Source organism: Poecilia reticulata, chromosome 21 (assembly GCF_904066995.2).
Source record: "Poecilia reticulata chromosome 21, P_reticulata-male-v2, whole genome shotgun sequence".
NCBI classification, from domain to species: domain Eukaryota; kingdom Metazoa; phylum Chordata; class Actinopteri; order Cyprinodontiformes; family Poeciliidae; genus Poecilia; species Poecilia reticulata.
In genome coordinates this window covers 13,591,591-13,611,831 of record NC_088850.1, presented here as the reverse complement: position 1 = coordinate 13,611,831, position 20,241 = coordinate 13,591,591, and the positions used below count along the sequence as shown (strand labels likewise).

The 20,241-nt window shown below is 39.0% G+C and overlaps 4 protein-coding genes and 3 non-coding genes across 14 annotated transcripts in view; 1 reads left to right on the top strand and 6 right to left on the bottom strand.

Annotated features, from left to right (window-relative positions):
* Positions 1–2,085, top strand: part of eya4 (EYA transcriptional coactivator and phosphatase 4) — a 48,868-nt gene extending 46,783 nt beyond the window's left edge. For all 7 annotated transcript variants that reach the window (XR_532460.3, XM_081602095.1, XM_008397953.3 and 4 more), the window contains one exon: positions 1,443–2,085. Coding sequence is in view for 6 of the 7 variants with exons in the window: in XM_081602095.1 (XP_081458221.1) it covers positions 1,443–1,523 (81 nt within the window). In the remaining variant the exon portion in view is untranslated. The remainder of the gene's footprint in view (positions 1–1,442) is intronic.
* A 255-nt stretch (positions 2,086–2,340) lies between these two features.
* rps12 (ribosomal protein S12) lies at positions 2,341–5,872 on the bottom strand. The gene is made up of 6 exons (XM_008397951.3): positions 5,791–5,872; positions 5,620–5,666; positions 4,071–4,187; positions 3,152–3,254; positions 2,789–2,890; positions 2,341–2,428 (listed from the first exon to the last, which is right to left on the bottom strand). Exons 1-6 carry the CDS (start codon positions 5,827–5,829, stop codon positions 2,366–2,368), a joined length of 471 nt encoding a protein of 156 aa, XP_008396173.2. The 5' UTR covers positions 5,830–5,872; the 3' UTR covers positions 2,341–2,365.
* Positions 3,008–3,090, bottom strand: LOC145549863 (small nucleolar RNA SNORD100). The gene has a single exon (XR_014085715.1). It is a non-coding gene; the product is annotated as a small nucleolar RNA SNORD100 (small nucleolar RNA).
* LOC145549862 (small nucleolar RNA SNORD100) lies at positions 3,740–3,822 on the bottom strand. The gene has a single exon (XR_014085714.1). It is a non-coding gene; the product is annotated as a small nucleolar RNA SNORD100 (small nucleolar RNA).
* On the bottom strand, positions 4,278–4,351 carry LOC145549859 (small nucleolar RNA SNORD101). The gene has a single exon (XR_014085711.1). It is a non-coding gene; the product is annotated as a small nucleolar RNA SNORD101 (small nucleolar RNA).
* A 705-nt stretch (positions 5,873–6,577) lies between the features above and the next one.
* Positions 6,578–8,756, bottom strand: LOC103457658 (SH3 domain-binding glutamic acid-rich-like protein 3). The gene is made up of 3 exons (XM_008397950.3): positions 8,589–8,756; positions 8,264–8,431; positions 6,578–6,869 (listed from the first exon to the last, which is right to left on the bottom strand). The coding sequence occupies exons 1-3, from the start codon at positions 8,628–8,630 to the stop codon at positions 6,807–6,809; spliced, it is 273 nt and encodes a 90-aa protein (XP_008396172.2). The 5' UTR covers positions 8,631–8,756; the 3' UTR covers positions 6,578–6,806.
* Positions 8,757–9,346: 590 nt separating this feature from the next.
* On the bottom strand, positions 9,347–19,464 carry LOC103457657 (scavenger receptor cysteine-rich type 1 protein M130-like). Of its 2 annotated transcripts, none has more exons than XM_008397949.3 (17): positions 19,261–19,464; positions 18,523–18,585; positions 18,296–18,322; positions 17,842–18,153; positions 16,381–16,674; positions 15,947–16,261; positions 15,564–15,854; positions 14,729–15,043; positions 14,314–14,613; positions 13,898–14,206; positions 13,347–13,661; positions 12,566–12,874; positions 12,190–12,483; positions 11,748–12,083; positions 11,547–11,654; positions 10,892–10,973; positions 9,347–10,116 (listed from the first exon to the last, which is right to left on the bottom strand). In XM_008397949.3, exons 2-17 carry the CDS (start codon positions 18,557–18,559, stop codon positions 9,966–9,968), a joined length of 3,795 nt encoding a protein of 1,264 aa, XP_008396171.2. In that variant the 5' UTR covers positions 18,560–18,585; positions 19,261–19,464; the 3' UTR covers positions 9,347–9,965. The 2 variants fall into 2 exon arrangements, with proteins under 2 accessions (XP_008396171.2, XP_008396169.2); XM_008397947.3 differs by lacking the exon at positions 19,261–19,464 and adding an exon at positions 18,745–19,229.
* Positions 19,465–20,241: the final 777 nt, after the last annotated feature.

The window sequence follows — 20,241 nt, the reverse complement described above, 5'->3', positions numbered from 1 at the left end:
CTGGAATAAACCAAAAACTTCTCAAACTTGTGTTATTTTATCAACGTAAGAAAAGTAAAAAATGTACTCGTTTATATTGTTTCTTAACTCTAACATTCATCACGTGATGATAAAGATTGGGAATATCTTAACTGCAGCTGTAGAAATAAATGTTGCTTCTTTAAGTAAAAACTTTCAGATCATGAATGTTCTGAGTGTATGTTCAGGATTAAAACACCATGGCGTTTTAATCGATGTCGTACCGTGAACGTGCCGACCACTGCCCGGTGCTTGTAGCGTCACAAACTATATTTTTAAGTTAACGTTTTGGAACATGTTTCTGGTCAAAATTTAAGTGACCGCCTGCCCAAGTATACACAGCAGCCAAGCTTTGAACATGCGTGTTTATGCTGCTTTTGTTCCAGTGATGTAATGCGTTTGACTTCTGCTGTAATTTACCACAATAAGGAATTACTAGTAAAAAAAAACAACCCATTTTGTTAGTACTGGTTTACTCTAGTTAAATTAGAGATGTTTTCTTTTTTGAATAAAAATCCATCCAGCTTGAGATTTTATTTGTGATGCTTGGAGCTGGGATTGTTTTAAAGACCGGGTTGTTTTCTTGTCACTTCTCTTTTTTTTTTTAAAGTTAGAATTAAGACACTCCCACAGTTTCCAGTGTCTTGGAAATTCAGTGGTTCTGTTTTCAACATGAAGTCGTGTGCAGTCAAGATTTGGTTTCCACTCAGTTGCTGAAAGCTAAAAGCCTCTAATGAGCATAAAACTTTAATGTATAGTGCTTATAGGTTTTTAAAAAAATACCTGTAGGATTGTGTTATTTGCTGGATTTTATGCTTGAGAACAGAAGCTAGTATGATTTCTGTTTCCTATTAGGTGAAGGAATCAACCATCTTATAGGGCATACCCTGACCATTCAATACTCAAGTTATTAAATAAACAGTGTCAATTTAAATAAAATAGAAAATGCATCCAATAAATGTATAATTTCAATGATGCATTGATCTCTATGTCTTATTAAATATTGAATTTCTAATTAAAATGTTTATGCACCGTTAAAAGCACAGATTTCAGAATTTTAGTTCCTTTCTGAAGCAGCACATCAATTTATTTTGTCAGCCTTAACCATCAAAAGCAGCAAGCGAGCCATAAAAGTTTAAGTTTTAGAGTGCAGCACAGAAAAATACAAAATTATTTTAAGTTATACATTCGCGTTAATATTTCTGGCTCCTCGCCATCCGTCAAAACTAGTTTCGAGTAACTCCCCGAGCAGAAGGTGACAAGCACATTTCCCACTAATGTTAGTGCTGCATGGGTTTTTGTTTGTGGTGCCATCGCATAGCAAGCAGCTCCAAGCTACAGTAGCGTAGCTTGCATGAGTTGAGGTGGTGGTAAGCAGCCATGGAAACGGCTTCTGGTTTTAACCTTGTGCGTCTGCTTCACAGCACAACATGCCTTTCTGGAGGATATCCAGTCACTCTGACCTGCTGGCATTACACCAAGCACTGGAGTTCGAATACCTGTAAACTACCACGGCGAAATGGACTCATGCAATGTTGATGGAAACAAGCAGCCTTCTTTTGTACAACTATTTAAGAACACGTTAGACTGCAATGGTTTGATCTCTCTTTCTCCTGTCTTTTTGAACGTCTGGATTGATGAACTCTAAACAGTCTTAAGTTGAAGGTGATAAGGAAGCCCTGTTCAGCCCTCCTGCTATGGATCTATATATGTAAAAAAAAAATTAAAAAAGTGAAGTTTTGTTCATGCAGCTTAACTGGAAACCCAAGGATGAAGACTTCCTGGGATGTTCCTGTTCAAGATCCCTTTTTTTTTTCCCAGCACACAGAGCGAAAGGAAGACGTCTCACCTGGATGTACCTTCCCCTGAAAATTATTAATCTGAAGGAATCTCTGTAGAGTCCATAATGTATAATGGGGGACATGTTTTTCTAAGGTTTTCTTCCTGGCGGTTAACTTGCTATTAAAAATGCAATCTGTGGTAAAAACTTATGTAAATTATTTCCAATAAATTTCAAGGACAGTGGATGTTTTGGGTTTTGTCAGAAATTAAATTGTAAGGATTTGATCTCTGGGTCTGGTTTCTTTTTTTAAATTTGTGATTCTGAATGCCTCCTTTCCTAAGCAACACAACAGCATTCAAGTGACAAAACACGACACCCTCAATAATGTAATAAGCATTTCAAAGTAAGATCTTTGAATTATGATCAGAGCATGTAACCCTGGACATGGATCCAGTGCAGTTCTATGTAGACGATGCTTGACATACAGCAACCAGTCTGTAAGTGCCAAGAAGAGTTGGAAGTAAAACACCAGAGGCAAATTCATTTCCACATTTTATTAACATCTCACTTCTTGGATTTGAAGTATTCTTCAATCACATCCTTGGCTTGAGACTCTTTGCCGTAATCCTGCACAGAAAACAAGAACTAAGTTGGTGTTGCATTTCCACGGTGAATTAAGCTTCAACAGCTGCAGGCATACACGAGACGTTAACAGTACTGCTGCATCGTACAGCGCATGTCGCCATTTAAAGGGACCCCAGATATCACAGCGAGATGATGGGGCTCGTACTGTGGCTTTTATCTCGCCAGTAATCAGACAGCTGCATAGCATAATGCACAGCACCTTCACTTGACTGGCTGACCTCATCTAATGCCTTCTGGACTTTACAATACGCTAGATCTTTACACTCGTAGGCTTAACAATACTTTACACACAAATTTAAGCAAAGAACTCCTTTTTCATCAACAAAGAAACCAAGCCTTTACCTTGACGACAACGCAGCTGCAGCCCACCACCTTGCGGGGTTTTCCTTCGCGGTCGATCTTGCAAAGTCCGACCCACTCGCCGAGCTTCTTGTTGTCGTCAACCTACGAAATAATAAATGGCGACATAGTCACACGACGGGAATAAACGTCAGCTTATCGGTTTCCATATTGTACAAAGAAATCCAAGTAATGATGAAATAAAAGCCATGTGTACTGGACTGCATCTCAGATCAAAATTGGGTAACAAAGGCAATCTCCTCACAGGGTTCAGTAGAGGGAGCCAAGTTGTCATCACTGACACAGAAGTACCTTTCACAAAACATGGAAGAATCCAACATCTGCCTCGATAAACCAATCGCTTACCTTGATCAGGTTGATCTGATGTTCGGCGCACAGGGCCTCCACCAGCTTGACGTACATGGGCTCGTCACAGTTGGCAGCCAGAACGCAGAGATGGGCCTGACGTCTGCAAAAAGCAGAAGAGTATTACTAAGATGTAAGAAGGCATAAAAACAAAAATGGCACATATGACATGGGGTGACAACACTTTCCATGTTAGGAAAAGAACAAAAGCAGCTAATCATTGCAGCACTAAAGAGCAAAAGTCTTGTCAGAAAATTCTAGATTAATCAATCAAATTTTATTTGTATAGCACATTTCAGCAGCAAGGCATTTCAAAGTGCTTTGCATCCTAAACAAAAACACAAAGCCATGCAACATAGAATCAACAATCAAAACATTACATTAAGTCAAGTGCCAGGTTAAATGTAGTTCTTTGCCAAAGGAGGGTGGGGGCATGAAGGAATATCAAAGCAAATGTAATTGGAGCAAAACAGCCTGAAACAGGCTCGTCACTGATTGATAGAGGTCCCACGATTTTCTGTGACAGAAACACTTTTGTGCGATCAAATCCTGGCAGGATGAGATGTAACTACACGCTGTGTGCTGGACTGCATCTCAGACAGAATTTGGGTAACAGAGGCAATCTCCTCACAAAGTTCAGTAGAGGGAGCCAAGTTATCATCACTGATACAGCAGCACAATTCCTTAAACTCTACCATCTGAAATATCTGCCACGCTTCAGCAAATAAAACTTTTCTTTGGATATCTGACCTTCACTGTCAGCTCTGGAAAAGCCAAGCTACAACACCCCTGCTTACACATTCTATCCAAGCATTGTTTTTATGACATGGCTTAAGGTTTTAGGATAATCTTTTTTTTTTTTTTAAGTAGGCTGATACAGAATTTTTTTTGTGCCATTTCCTAAGGCGTTTCCACTCACTTGTCCAGAGCCTTGGCAGCCTCACGGATTCCACGTGCAAGGCCGTCGTGGATGAGTGCGGTCTTCAGCACTTCGGGGAGAGCGGTGTTGACATCCATCACACCTCCGGCAGCAGTGCTATCAAGAAGAAGAAAGCTTTTTTTTTTGTTTTTTTTTAAAGTATCTTCAACTTCACGTTTGAGAAATTTGCGCGTTACTGAGCTTCTAGCACATCAGACGGAAAATCTCACTCATTGTAGAGTGAAGGGGTATCCGACAAAGAACTGAATCATCACTTAAGCAGAGCTCAGAAAAGCTTAAGTCTTAAGACCCACTGGACCTTAAACGCTGGCACTGGAGCACATTTTATTTGTTTTTCCTATTTACAGTTAGCTTACAGCCATCAGAACATAAAAAGCAAAAATAATCTACGCTAATTACAGAAGGAACAAGAAATTAAACGTGGATTAATTTTCATTTAGATGGACAGCCTGTCGACAGGTCAGTCAAATCTCAGAAAATGATTTTTTTTCTTTTTTTTGGCAAACACTAGGTGCACCGTTTACACTTCCAGTCCCAGTGATGCGTTTCAAATAAAGAAGAGACAGTACACTACACACACAGATTTTGTTTGTAAAGCTAGCTGTGCTTCTTGTATAAGATGAAGCAAATGTCACAATGTTAACTCCATCATTTGTTGTAGGATTACAGCAAGTGCTGTTAAAAGTCACCCGATACGGCCTCACAAGACCCAATAAGTCAATTCATTCTATGATAAATTAAAAACACTCTTCATTCTTTCTCTCCATCAAAAGTTATTTAGAGAGACTTCCCAATTTGTATTTGTTGTTTCTGCTTTGCTTGGATATTTAAAATGTCTTCCAGTTCCAGTGTTAAACATTCACTAGAATTATTTAGTGTTTAAATGTTGAACTTGCATTGTTATGCCATTACCACTGTACTAGTGGTAAAACAACAATGGTATCGTGTTTTGTTTTGTTTTTTACCAGGATAAAAACCAATTAAGACTGATTTTTTTTTTTGAGAGAGAATCCTGGCGTAACAGCAGCAACAAATACAATCCCGGAATGATTCCAAAATCTTCTGGGACAATTTATCACCCAGCAACATTTGTTATCGTAACGGGCAGAGTATGAAAAACAGTTTTATGATTATGAATGAATATCCAGTAAGTCGCATAACGAGTATCCACCCATCTGTCCCCTTATTGTTTATGGATTGCAACTTCATTTGTTCATAGAGGGTTAATTTAAAGGCACCCTAATCTTAAATACCTCCCTCTGTAAACCTTGTATCCGCATTTAAGTCATTCTTTTCAAACAGATCCCATCAGACTTGTATGTAATTCTGAATGTACATCTCAGCTTTGCCAGCCTCGTAGCTTGTGCCAAGCGTCATTCGAAGCTTTAAACCTATGAGAATACACGCAGCTTCTCAAAGCTTTAGCTATACATCTCCTTATTGTTTAATAGTCGGGTCTTATGAGTCCAACTACTTATATTCTCCATTTCCAAACGCACTGGTTAGCTGAAAGCAGCGTCATGCTCACCCTTCCTCGGCCATTGTAGATTTGCGATGGATGGCGAACTTAAAGTTCTGCAATATATTGGAGACATAAAAGTAGAGTTATTATTCATCATAAACAGTAAGGTCTGATTCAATAAAAACTTAAGATGTTTGATTATTTGTGCAGATTGTGTCAGCAGTGAGTCAAACGCACCAAATCCTCCTCTCGGGTAGCGGGTAAAGAGGACGTCATAAAGCTGCGACATTGGTTTAATACCGGCAGGGTGATGATGGGAATTCCGAATCTTTTTGTGATCCGCATCATTTGGCTCTGTTCATCAATATTGACCGACTTTCTCTGTACTTCCAAACTGATCATTAACCATTGCCCCTCTCTCTTTACTCTACATGTTGCTTTAAAGCAATGATTTTATATTTATTAGATATGTCAAAACTGCATCATTAAGGGTCATGTACCAAATGTGAGTCACTTCCCGTTACTGAATGGGTTTGATCAGCAGGCTCGTTCTGGAACAATACAAAAGCATGGAATATGTTTGCTTGTTGTACTTTCTGTTAAGAGCATTTTTTTCTCGTCTTTTTTCAATAATTATTTGCAAATTTTAGAAAACATTCTATTCAATTGTGAAAACATTTCATCTGACATTCGTAAAAATGTCGTTATAAAATCTCCAGAATGTTTGTCTTTCTTCTTTCAGTAGGCTGAAAGTATTGAAAAAAAGTACTTAAAAACATTTTTATATTTAACAATTACATTTTTAATAAATTCAATAAAAACCAAGTTTCCTTTAAGCTTTTTGGCATGTTTTAAGTAAGTTTTAAAAAATGTGTTCAAAACAGAACATCTCCCTCACCTTTTGTAGTTCTGTTGCTCAAAAGGTTGTAAATAATGCCTTGTAATGTTGGCTGATTACTGTAGAGTGAAATTATATGACTGAAGTAAGAAATAACTACAAACATAAATGAGCATAACACATAAATCAAACAGTTTGGAGACACTTTATTTCACTTTTACAACATTCAAAAATGTGCTGCTACCCCAAAAACCCGTATGTTTTTTTCAAAAGACTACCCATCTTGGCATCTTGAAGCAATAAAGCACACCGTATGGCACATAGATGAGCAAAAAGATATTATTTCATAATAGTTTGTGCAGCTAATTCCATTAGTATATTCCCAAAAGTCCCACATTGATGCTGAGTATTCCCTTTATAGCTTGAGGAACTTCTCAAGTTCTTCATTCTCAATCGCTTCATTGAATGCATCAATGTCCTGGGGAGAAAAGGGAAAAAAAAAGTGCTGATCAAAAGTTTAGTTTGAGATGACAGAATCAAGAGAAAAAACATAAAGACAGATGGTTGCAAGTTATTTCATTGTTTACAGCACAGGAAGAAGAATGTGACGTACTAGCATACTCTCCTAATATCTCCTAATAGCTTGTATACAATGTTTCATATTTATTAAAGCAATTTTCTACACGACTACTGGTAACAAGTGCATCACAGTTATCAGCTGAAAGGATTCACACAAACATTTTTCATTAATTTCTGAGTTCTGTGAGCATATTTGGATAAATAAAAATGTTAGACTTTTATTTTGCTAGACTACTCCACCAAAGCTGTTTTCTTTCAAACTACATTTCTTGCAAAAGCAAGTTTAAGGGATGAGAAAAATAAGACTAAGTTACTTTTTTTTTTCTTTAAACAAAAAATGTTTAATCAATTCCGACTCTTGGGTGCTTTTATTTCTCTGAGAACAATTTTATGGAAGATCAAGAACATCAGTTATGGTTTAGTTAATAATGAAGTCTGATTGTACAAAATTTGAAGGTTGTGTGTGGGTGCAAATACTGTACTGTTGGACTATTTGTGGAAACTTTATTCCATGCTAAGTGAAAAAAAAAAACAAGCCGGAAAGAAATGTGATTTGGAGTCTTGCCCCAAAACACATTGGAGCAAGACTGCAGTGCGCTTGACAAGTTGAAACTTGACAAGTTTCAACTCCTTAAAACACACCGATGTGGTTTTACACAACTGGATTCATCTTATTATAATAAAAATGTTTCATTGACCCCCTATGAGTTTGTACTGGGTAAGAGTCTTATCTTGTCATGTGAAATGGGCCATGTGGGTAGTTGAAGTCGTGCACCCTATATATATATTTAAACATCGTATTTATCTGTCCTTTGCATTTACATTACACATTTTATATTGTTGTTATTATGCATGTGCATGCAACTTGGAAGTTTTCACACACTGTGCTGCAGTACAAGTTTGGGGTGATAGAAAGAGAAGCTTGCATAAGGTGCCATTCAGACAAGAACTGCTACTGCTGAGGAGGTAATTCAACCATTTGATTCATGTGTAACGCATCACGAACAGATCAAAAGCTATGGCAGAAAATAATATCTGTGGAATTCCAAAATAAAATGAGAACTGGTTCTTCTTTGTGGGCTATTTTCTTTTAGAATTATAGTAGTGTCTGTGAAGCCACAAGGATGATTCATACAGCAAATATTTATTTAGTCCGTATGTCCACACCCTACTGTGCTGCAAGGATTTATTAAGTGCGGTGCATGTGGCAAACCTTCACATTTAAATCTTTTTTTTAAATTCACCTCATTCTTCCTAACTCTTATCACTGTTACAGGATTAATAAAAACTTACTCCACAGTATGCATCTCCGTTGAATATCTGTGGAGGAAGTGCAGTTGGATTGTTTGCCTTCTTCCTCATTAAAGTCTTGTCCTCAGAGTTCTGCGTAATGTCCACTTGTTTGAAGGCGATTTTCTTTGAAGTGAGGACAGAGATGATCCGTTCTTGATTTTTCTTCATCTGGAAAGAAAAGCATTTCATCAGTCAGTAGTGGTCGAGTGTGCCCATGCAGTGGTTTGAGATTGTCTACACATGCAAAAAACAGTGAACACCGTGCCTCACTGTACTTTCTGCTGCAAAAATAATAATGGAAAAAAACAAAGACTGGATACTGTACCTCCAGAGAACCGCTCACACTGGCCATGTACACCGTCAACATGTCTGCTATTCCAAAAGCAAAACACCGACGTGGACAAAAACTGAGGTTTTCAGAGAGAAACCACCCTGAGAATGTTGCAGTATGCTGTCTGAAGGTATGTGGGCTTGCTGAAGCAGCAAACAAGGTGAACAGGTCTGGACTGAGTTTACCTCCCTGCATGGACACACCCACTCGTCGGACAGTGTTCAAGTCAAGGCCTGTCCCTGTCATTAGCAAAGCCACTCAAGAATGCACACACCCACACAGAAACACACCTTTAAAATCCCCGAACAGCAGGAAAACTACAACTACAACTACTGGAACTTAAGAGTTACAAACATTTTTTTTTTTTTACTTTCTATTATTAGCACCTTACTCATTAAGTACAATGAATTGATTTGAATATTTCCAGTTTAAAATCCACCATATGCAACACTGCACAAGTCATGCCCAGTGGTGGTTTCAGGTTTTGGATACGGGTGAAAACACCTTTTGTTTTTGCTTGCTCACGAGTAACTGCAGGAATATATGTTGATAACAAAACGTCATATCCAAACAGAGTGGAAGTAAGCTAGCATTAGCCCGTTGATTCTGGAGACTCAAAGCATTGTTTACTGGAAGCTCTTAACCCTTACGTCCCTAATAAGGAAGTTCATTACAAATACATTTTAATGCAGTGTCTAGTATGTTTTGAGTAACTGTTCATTGATTGTGAAGACACGCATGATCAAAGTCAATTCTCTTTTCAAAGCAAAACTTTATTAATCAGTCACACTTTACAAAAAAGCAAATTACTGAGAAACACCCAAAAACGTCTTTATTCAAGGTGATTAAGACCTTCAACTCATCCTTGCACCAAATAGCATTATGATTTACCTTATCTTTAAAAATTACCACAGGAATTTGAATGAAAATAATTGTTTCTGACTAAATGAGCTATATTGCATGAGAGATCAGAACTATAATTTATCTGTGCAAACAATGAGCAGTTGTTCATTGCTTGCACTTATCATTAAAGCAAATGATAAGGCTTACATCATTCAACTGTAAAATAAAAACTAAAAATTACTTTTCAAAAAATACACGTAAAAACACAACTAAGTTCCCCATTTCCTTTAGAACTTGTAAGGAGCCACTACACACCACCAAAAGGTCAAATGCTGGTTCCTGATAGGTGGGTGTTCTAACAAATAAGTTTGCTCTGAAGTCTCAGAACATTAAGACACCAGGGTTGGTGTTTTCAACAACGTATAAAGAAATTAAACACCGCCTCTCAGCTTGATGTTGTGTTGCTTTGGAAAAAAAAGTAGTAGGCCTGGGTTGGATGGTACTGCTGGTTGAACCATTAAGGATCCATTAAGGATCAACCAGTGGTTCACGCTCGTAACAGACTCTTCCTGCCAAATCTTCTGGGACATTTTCCTCGGTGCTCTCAAACTCAAGGTTGTTGTTCACTCTTTTCATGCTGTCGTGTTGTCCTCTATCGTACAACTGGTTGGTACGTTCCCTAAAAATGAGGAAGACCGATAAGATTGGGATGATGTCACCACATAACATAGTTTCCAAACTGTTTGACCTCAAATCAGTGACAGCAACTTTTTGTGACAGCTAACAGAGGCGCAGACTCAGGTAATACCAACCTGATGAAATCACAAAAGACTTGGAACTTTTACACTAATAACTCATTTGGACTTGAGTCATTTGACTTTAAAATACTTGATATCTTTCACCCAACAGAAAGTGCATTACAATAGAGCAGCGGATGGTGCCTAGTGATGTGACCATGGCTTGGCATGCAGTCCACCCTGCTGCTGGTCATACACAAATGACCAGAATCTACCCCCCGTTGCAGTGCAGGCACTGAATCCTCTTAGTTCATTATCTTCTGCATCTAAAGAAGTCAAAGTTGGTAGAGAGCTGGTCTCTTCCAGCGATATCAAAGACGTGTTTGTTCTTTTCTGGGGGGTTTTCTGTAATTTTTAGCCAAAGCACAAAAAACTGAAAACGGCCATATATTGTTGTTATAGTTAGAAAACATTTGCAAACACCTGTCCTAAATAAAATTTAGCACAACCAATTGCCATCTGAACAGTTTTTTTATTTCAACAAATAAATAGCATCTACCTATTTATCTCCCTATATATTCTTTTTTTTTTTTTTTTTTACAAAATGCATCATGGGTTTTTAGAGAGTGAATATAAAAGAACACAGCATCAGGGTAAGGAGCGCATAAAAGAGGAAGTTGTGGAGAAGTTAGTGAGACAGCTGCGGATTATCCTCACCTTTCATCGAGCGCCCCGTTGCCTCTGTCGTCCAGCTCTTGTTTTTTGGTTTCTAACCTGTTGTTAAACTGAACCATGATAACTAAAAAAGAAAGCACAACATCATGGTCAACTGAGAACCAGTTCTCGTTTTCACATAAAGTCATGGATTACTCAGTTTTTACTTTATATCAAACAAGCCTTTCTTGTTTTAGGTCATTTAGAATTGCCAAAATGTATATATTTGCTAAAAGACACAACAACGACAGAAATAATTTATTGGAGATTTATCGCTAATTTCAAAGTCAGACGTTTACATTCGGAGTGATTACTTTCTCTTTCAACAATAACTTCTGATAGGTTAACTAAAACATTTCAGTTAATTGGCACACACAGACACTTGTGGATGTATTTTAAAGTTATAATTTTGGTAATTTGAGGCTTGATCTGATTTAACCTTAGACTGTGAAAAAAAAAGAATGTATGTATTTGGTGTATGCAGTGTGTTACAATTAAAAAAATATCTATTACGCCCTGCTGATAAGAGCTGTAATACACAGCAACATCCAAATGACAAACTCTACAAGTTTTCAAACATAGATGAGTGATAAAGGCCCAATGGACCACTGCACAATTTAGTATTCGATAAACATTAACAATAAAACAGGAATCTTACCAGCGCCTCGCCATTTCTTTCTCCAAACAAAGAAACCAATGGCCAACAAGACAAGCAGTATCACTAACACACTCACAACAGCTGCAACAACTGATGAAGAGGTGGTCGCTGCAAAAATAAAAACATGTGTTGGAAGAAAAACGGACGACAAACAAAAACATGACGGAAGTAAAGTAATTATTTCTTTATGTCAAATGTTACCGAGTACAGTGAGTTTGAGGGTCTTGGAGGGAGAGGAACAGAAGGGAATTGATGAGATGTTAACAGCGTAGACACAAGCATAGTCTCCTTGGTCTTTAAAATCTATTTCTGGGAATTCAAAGTACGCCATGTAGAAAATGCTGTGTCCAAACGCCGGTATGGCCTCGGTGATATTTTTGTCAGACCTGCTCAGGTAGAAGACGCCACCAGAAAACTTGGAATGAATCGAGCAGGTTATGGACAAGGCGCTTCCTTTGGTGATGGATAGTTTAACAGGACTGTAGATCACCATCTGATGAGCAGATGTCAGAGAGATGCTGGGTGTCCCCAACATTACTGCAAGATAAAGACACATTTTCTTTTAGATTTCATGATAATATAAATATGAATTTATAGTATGTTTTGTAAAACAAAAACAATGAAGAAACTTTTTTTTTTTTACCTTTAACAGACAGATCAGCTGTATTTCCTTGAGGATAATAAATAATTTGATCTGCCAGTTTCTTATGATATTCACAGAAGTATGACCCATTTAGGTTGAACTCTGCTTGAGGGAAGACAAAGGTGGCTGCCTCATGGTCTGAGAATTTTTCCTTAGTAAATGACCCTTGAGTCTTTTTTAGCACAAAAGTCCCACCCAAGTGTTCTGTTGCCACGGTGCACGTGATTTCCACTTTCTCACCCCAGAGGACGTCTGCAGAAGGACTCAAAGTGATCTGGGGCTTTTGTAGATCACCTGAAATGCGGTTGCAGAACCACAAAAGTTCAAATAGGGAAGAAAAATGAATTCTAAATTCAAAGTGAACCTGGTTCCTTACCTAAACAGATGACGCCAGCATCTTCACCATGCCCACAGTTGTTTTCTCCAAAACCGCGGTGTTCACAGTGCGTAAGTGCGACTTCTTGGCCTGTACACTCCACGTTGTCCAGCCATATCGGACCGGAGCCTCTACCAAAATGTGCACTAGTGGGGGCCGAGACTGCATGACCGCAACCAATCTGTCTGCACACCACATCAGCATTGCTCATTTGCCAGTCGTCATCGCACACGGTTCCCCACTGGCCTTTGTAGAAGACCTCCACTCGGCCAGAGCACTGGCCTGAGCCGCCAACCAACCGCACCTGGGCTGCATGAAAACAGAAAAACATCCTGTACAAACCAAATGGACACCCAAAGAGACACAACTTTACAAACAAACCATGATCAAACCTGTCACAGGTAAATAAATCAATAAAACCCATTAAAATCTACTTTCATACCATAAGTAACGATTAAAGATCTAAACTCAGGTTTCATTGTGTTTGCCGTAGCTTTAATATAGATTAAAATCAAACTCAGAACCTCTTTTATCACAGTCCTCATTCCACGTCTAAAAAAGCTAAAAATAAAAATGTCAAGAAAACGAAAGGACATTTCGCAAGACAATTATGAGACATAGGCAAAAAAAAAAAACACCAGCTGTCCTGACCTTTCTACTGCTCAAAATGACAGGGTCGTCCCATCATGCAAACAAGGGCAAAAAACCAGCGAATGGTCTTCTGCTTGGTATTTTTGGATGAAAATATCATAAAACATGAAGCTATCTATAAAATCCTTACCTGCACATACAGCCCCAGCGTCACGTTCATGTCCACATGTTGACCTTCTAAAGCCATTTGCTGAGCATTTTTGAAGAGAAGTCAGGTTGCCGAAACACGAATCACTCGCCTCCACTACAGTTCCATTGCCCTGACCAAACTGTGCAGCACCAGGAGCGTTCAAAGTGTGGCCACACTCTAGCAACTGGCATATCACCTCGGCCTTACTTTCCGTCCAGGCTGCATCGCAAACTGTTTGCCATGTTTCACCATGACGGATCTCAACCCTTCCAGAACACTCGTCCTTGCCTTTAGCCAACCGGACCTCTAAACTCCCTGTGAAGACAAAGTCATGCAAAGATGTAGCCATGCAGCGCACAATATCTAATCAAGAGTAAAAAAAAAAAAAATGTCTGGTATTTTTAATGTGCACTACATGCAGGAGACAAGAACCTCCAGATGTATTTACTGAGGAATCTTCAACCACAATGTCATAATGAGAAAAAAAACAAAACCAAGGAAACAAACTATGTTATTTTTTTGGTTTTTTTCTCGCTTTTTTTATTACTCACCTGTGCAAATCACACCAGCTTTAGCAGTTGTGTTGCATGTTCTGTCTCTATATGGTCTTTGTGGGCACTGGGAAAGAGTAGACTCCCTTCCACTGCATTCAATTTGATCAATCCAGGTCTGTCCCGACCCGAGGCCATACTCTGTCATTTTGGTAATCTTATGAGCCCTGTCGCAGTTCAGCTGTCTGCACACAACCGTTGCATCGTTAATGTCCCAGGATTCCCCACACACAGTCCCCCACTGGCCTTTGTCAAAAAACTCCACTCTTCCAGCACAACGATGGGGCCCGTCAGATAACTTCACATTTCCTGGAAATTACAGGCGACATACAGGGGTCAGATCAGAAAATTACAAAATTTCGTGCAAATTAACGTTTCATTGAGATAGTTTGTTAAAAATTTGACACGCCACATACCAGAGCATTGGACTGATGCCTCTTCAATACGATCGTTTCTGTTTCTTGTGTACTCTCTCACCGTGCATTGAGTGACGGAGCGCTCCGTACCACTACAACTCATCTTTAAGCCTCTGAGTTCTCCACTTTCCCCAAATGATCCTGAGGCCTTGACAGCATCTCCACAATTCATATCTCTGCACACCACGGCAGCTTCATTTATGCCAAAGTTGACATTGTATACTGATGACCAGTGGCCCCCGTTGTAGACTTCAACCCTGCCAGAGCAGGTGTCAGTGCCATTTATCAGCCTAAGGTTAGCTAAAAAAACAAACAAAAAAAACAAAAAAACAAGAGCTTTCTAGGTGATCTGACCACTTAAAATTTTGATGATCACACCTCTGAAACATAGGATAAAAGATGATAGCATAGATACCTGAACAAATCACCCCAGCATCTTCCCCATGGCCACAGTTATTTTCTCCGAAAGGAGGTCGGCGGCAATGCAAAAGGGACGACTCGTTGCCGAAGCAGCTAACGTCATCGAGCCAGATGTCTCCCTGGCCTTGACCAAAGTAGGCTGAAGTTTTAGCTGTCTGAGCGGTTCCACAGTCCAGGGCTCTGCACACCACCTGAGCATCTCTGATGTCCCACTCGTCATCACACACCGTTCCCCACTGGCCATCATGCAGAACCTCCACTCTACCAGAGCATCGGTCAGTGCCGTTAACAACCCTAATTGGAGGATTACCTGAAGAAAAGTCATATTTGAAGTACAAAAGAGTTATTGATTGCCAGATCAGAGAACAATTTAGTGTAGCACTTATTATATTTGATTAGTACTCTTTTCAAAGGCATGATGGCTACAAAACTTTGGAATCTGCATTGCACCAAAATAATGGGCATACCAATTTATCTCTCAAAGCAAATATACATTCCTAAGCTAGTATTATTTATTGGCTTCACAAAACAATATGATGCAAAAGGTACAAAATAGTTATGTTACATAAATAAGTGAGAACTATATTTACCTTAGTCTACTCTGTACTATGTTCACAACTGTACTAATGTATAATTAAAATCAAAGTTAATTAGCAAATACAATGTGGCACAGTGACATGAAGATGGCTTGCAATGGATAAGAAAAATTAAAAATTAACCACTAAAGAGCCTTTTTATGAACTGGTTCAACATGGAAACTTAAATGCTTTGTTTTTCCTTATTAAAAATATGGAGAGATACATATTGTTTTTACAAATAGTTTGTCTTACCTGCACATGCGATAGAAATACCTTCACATCTCCCGACGTGTTCGTCCACCACACACTGACTGATGGAGCTCACGTTACCAGAGCATCTACTTATAAACCCCGCCAGCGGGCTGTCACCAAAAGTGAAGACGTCTTGGTTTTTCTTTGGAGTTCCACAACTGAGTTCTTTACAGAGCACTGTAGCCTCTGTCCCACCCCAACTGTTGCTGCAGATCTTTCCCCAGCGACCATTGTGGAAGACCTCTACTCTGCCAGAGCAGCTGTCGGTCCCGTTAATCAATCTCACGTTCTCTGGTAAGTGAGCAGTTAAAGAGGTTCGTGTCAGATTTATGTAAAACGACTTGTGCATATATCAGTGGCAAAAATATTAGAGCACGTGTCACCTGAGCAAACAACGCCAGCATCTTCATGGTGGTCGCAGTCATGCTCTCCAAAACCTCTGTGTGGGCAGTCAGAGAGGGACTTCTCATGACCAGTGCAGTCTATATCATCCAACCAGACCTGGTCCTGCCCTCTTCCATAGAAGGCCTTGTACTTGACAGCAAGAGCATTCCCACAGTTCATCTCTCGGCATGTTACAGCTGCTTCCTGCATGCCCCATTTGTCATCACAAACGGTTCCCCATTGTCCCTCATAGTACACTTCTACGCGGCCGGAACATCGATTAGTCCCGTTTACTAGCCGGATTGGCTTGCTGTCTGTGAAGTTTCGGAAAGGAAATCGAGATATTTCCATCCAAGCATGTGACAAAAATACAATGTTCAGCGTTAAAGTTGAAGTAAATTAGTGTGTGATGTGAGTTATGTGTTTGACTTACTCATGCAGGAGATGGTAGCATCAATGCAGGTTTCTCTGAAGTCTTGCATCACGCAGTTGTTGATGGAGGTCTCGTTCCCCACACAGCTCGCTTTGACACCATGCAGGCCCTGTCCCTCTCCAAAGTACTGCGTCGCAGCCTGGACAACAGGTGAGCCACAGCTGATCTCCCGGCACACCACGTCTGCTTCTTCCTTACCCCAGTCACTGCTGCACACTCGTTTCCACTGGCCATCTTGGAAGAGCTCCACTCTGCCATTGCAACGACTGGTTCCGTTGAGAATCCGAATATGTTCTAAAACAACAGACAGTGATCAGTATAACATAACAGGAAAGCTTGAAAGGGGGCGGGGGGCAGATAATCTCATCCACCACTCAAATCAATGACAATAAAAACAAACAAAAACCAATAATAATAATAATTTAGTCATAAAAGGCTTTGGAGTAGATGTTCTTCATTTTTACCCATTTTCCCATTTTGCAGTGCAAGATGAAGCATTCTGCAAATGTACTTTCGGTTTACTGCAAGGCATGTCAATTTACTCCAATAAATATCTGAAATAGGTCACTTATTGTTGTTTTTGTTTAGTGAGAGATCCTAATCTGTCATGTTTTATAAGAGCCTCAACGAGGATCAGAACCAAATAAGTGAAAGGACGATGTATATTATTTTCAGAAATAATAATGTACAATTAATAATTTTTAAGATTAGCACTTTTATGTCAAGTCATTAAAATACATTGCACAGAGTCGTCGCAGCTCACAGAATACGCCTAGTACACCCTAATATGTATTAACCCTTGTGCGTGCGAGGACTGAGGCAAATGATACGAGTTTTACATGTGGGGTCGGTTGGACTCCATTTGTAAACACAACGGTTAAAAAAATGAAATACTGATAATAGTTTTTGTTTCATTGTTTCATTCTATACCCCACATTGGCCACTCTGATTGCCCTGGTGAATTTGGTGCAGAAAGAAACGCCACTGTTGAGATTGGATTAAGAAAAATCTTGATGATGAAACTGTGCAAAACTTGCCACACAGCAGCAATATGGGCTCTTGGGACCCTGGATGATTTTCCCTGCTCATTTGATTTGATATTCAGACAGTTTTTAAGTATTTAAAAGTCTAGATTTGTAATAAGAGGTAGAAGATCAGGGTCCATGCTTCAACAAACCTGAACGATACATCTTTACCCAGATAGTGTGTCTACTGATAAGCATAGTTCCACCGGTTTGATTTTGACCTTGTTCACTTTGAACTCATTTAAGTTCAAAGTGAACTTAAATTCTGAAAGTACATTTACGATTATAGTCTTGTAACATTTGCACACATTTTACAAACGTGCTTCTTTTAACTCTGGTTTTAAAAAGCACATACATTTATTTTCCCAGATAATAAGTACGGGCTCTAATTTAATGTATGACGCAACTCAAGTATAGTGAGTAATATCAGACTTACCAGAGCATATGACTCCAGCATCTTCACTATGCCCGCAGTTATTAATCCCAAAAGGCTTGTGCTGACACTTGGTAATGGAGGTCTCTTTCCCAGTACACTGCACATCATCCAACCAGATCTCATTTGCGCCTTCTCCAAAGAACGCGCTTTTCTTGGCCTCCATAACCACGCCACAGTTTAACTCTCGGCACACCACCTCAGCATTAGCAACGCTCCAGTGATCATCACACACGGTTCCCCAGACGTCGTCATGGTAGAGCTCCACTCTGCCAGCGCAACGTGAAGGTCCAACAAGCCTAATTTTATCACATTCTGGAAATGAAATGTAGCCAATTTAAAATAAAATAATAATAATAATAATAATAATTTAAAAAAGCAATGGACAAAGACAGCCAAGAGGCCTCTTTAACAAAATGGACATAGATATCCAGCCATGTGCTCGGAGTTTACTGACCTGTAAGTAGAGGTAAGCTCAGCAGACCTGAAGGGCAATTACATATAGTTTAAATTATGTGTGATGTTGTGAAGATCTACAACAAGCGTCAATAAAAAAAGTGCTCCCACGTGAAATCCGTCAAAATTTCACGTGGGAGCAAGAAATGCTTTGCTGATGTAATTGTAAGAGAAATCATTTCACCAAAGATGAACAGAAAGTATGTGTCCAGAAAAACAGAATCTCACCTGCAATTAAAAGGAAACGAAAATGCTGACTTTCCATATTAGGTCCTCGGAGAAGGCCAAATTCTGCAAAAGGTACAGAAAATTTAAGTAAAAAAGAGGAAGTTATTGTTCCCTCTACAATGATGGTTACATGTTACAAATTTTGGACTGAAATAAGAGCCTTTTGGATACTATATCGTTATTTCTCGTTTCTCGAAAGGATAAAGTACGTTCACTTCTTACCTGAATGTCCAAATATTATCTCCCACTACTTAAAAATTAATAAACAAACAGAAAACGTGTTTGTGTCGCAGGGTGTGCGCGCCATGCGGATCCCTTTGAATAAAATGGACTGTGTGGACTTGAACTGCAAACTGGAACATGTTGACATTTTGATCAATCATTAAAGATGGAACATGACAGGGGATTTCATTTTGTTTTTACACCACACATAAAAAAAAAAAGATCTAACACTCAACGTGAACAGAACACCTTTCAATATGCGTTACTTTTAGAAAGCAAGTGTGCAATATATTAGCTTTATTATTATTATTTTATATTTTTAGAGATGATGAAATAATGTGTCAAAAGATTCAGAGGAAAACATCCAACATCAAAAGGAAGCGTGTTTGAGAACAAATGTCGAGCGAGCTTGACTTCTGACCATGTTACGTTATTCCTGTCTTATCATTTTTAGATGTTCCAACTTAATAAATTATAATGTGGCTGTTTTTAAAAAATAAAATAAAATTCTCTTACCTTGCAGGCTTGATGCAGCCTCTCTTTAAACAAGAACAGAAAAATAATGAAAACTTGGCCTCTAGCAGCCCCTCACTTTCACAAGCACTTGACATTCAGGAACTAGCTCCTGCCCACCATCTTTTATAACGCTTCAAGCCTGGATGCAAAACATTTCCTATTATGAAACTCTGCTTCTCTGTGATCAGCGCAATTATTCATTTCCTTGTACAAACCAATTTTTTTCTTCCACAAATGTTCAGCAAAGCAAAACAGCACTGCTAAGTGTAACAGAGCTGCACCTTCCGGAGCATGTTCGATAATACAAGACACTACTTTACAGTTGTAATTTCTAGTAGACCGACACAAATTGATGTATGACTGCAAGGTGACAGGAAAGTGACAATAGAAGTAAAAAATATTTGTGATGTAACCAGAAAAAAGTCCTAAAAGTGTGGCATATAACACTGATAAATAGCATCCTCACAAACATGACAAACATGTGATATACTGTGCAACAAAAACTGTACAAAGTTCTGAAACTGGTCATGTCCTGTGTTTGGCAAACAGACTCATACAGTTTTAATTACCAAAAGATGTTTAAAATTAGATTGAACATCTAGTTAAAATTTCAGGGAGGCCGGATATGGGGGCCGGGGTGTGTGGAGGGTGAAGGAAGGGGGCAATCTGTGCTCAGATGTATTGCAAAAGTGTATTTGTCTATTCAGCATTTTGAGTCAACTGACTTCGGCTATTTTTGCTCACCATAATTTCCTTTACTGAGAATCTGCACAACTTCTCCTTATTACTGTTTTCATAGTGCACACTCTTATAGGCATTTCAAAAAGTGCACTTGATTCTTCGTGTCTAATTACTGATTTACTTGTGAATAATAGACTAATTTAGCTACCATGCAAATGGTAGTAAATTAGTTTTGCAAATACGCAGTTTATTTGGCAGCAGTGAACGAGGAGGACATAATGACTGGCAAAAATGAGCAAG

What these genes read in the sequence shown, in the direction of transcription:
- rps12 (XM_008397951.3), bottom strand. Translation starts at nt 5,829, where the DNA reads ATGACGTCCTCTTTACCCGCTACCCGAGAGGAGGATTTG. An exon ending in ATCAGATCAACCTGATCAAG is followed by an intron (nt 2,891 to 3,151) that starts GTAAGCGATTGG and finishes ATTATTTCGTAG; the next exon opens with GTTGACGACAACAAGAAGCT. An exon ending in GCAGCTGCGTTGTCGTCAAG is followed by an intron (nt 2,429 to 2,788) that starts GTAAAGGCTTGG and finishes TTTTCTGTGCAG; the next exon opens with GATTACGGCAAAGAGTCTCA.
- LOC103457658 (XM_008397950.3), bottom strand. Translation starts at nt 8,630, where the DNA reads ATGTTGACGGTGTACATGGCCAGTGTGAGCGGTTCTCTGGAG. An exon ending in GTGTGAGCGGTTCTCTGGAG is followed by an intron (nt 8,432 to 8,588) that starts GTACAGTATCCA and finishes TTTTCTTTCCAG; the next exon opens with ATGAAGAAAAATCAAGAACG. An exon ending in ACGGAGATGCATACTGTGGA is followed by an intron (nt 6,870 to 8,263) that starts GTAAGTTTTTAT and finishes TTTTCTCCCCAG; the next exon opens with GACATTGATGCATTCAATGA.
- LOC103457657 (XM_008397949.3), bottom strand. Translation starts at nt 18,559, where the DNA reads ATGGAAAGTCAGCATTTTCGTTTCCTTTTAATTGCAG. An exon ending in TGCTGGAGTCATATGCTCTG is followed by an intron (nt 16,675 to 17,841) that starts GTAAGTCTGATA and finishes CTGTTGTTTTAG; the next exon opens with AACATATTCGGATTCTCAAC. An exon ending in AACGGGGCGCTCGATGAAAG is followed by an intron (nt 10,117 to 10,891) that starts GTGAGGATAATC and finishes CCTCATTTTTAG; the next exon opens with GGAACGTACCAACCAGTTGT.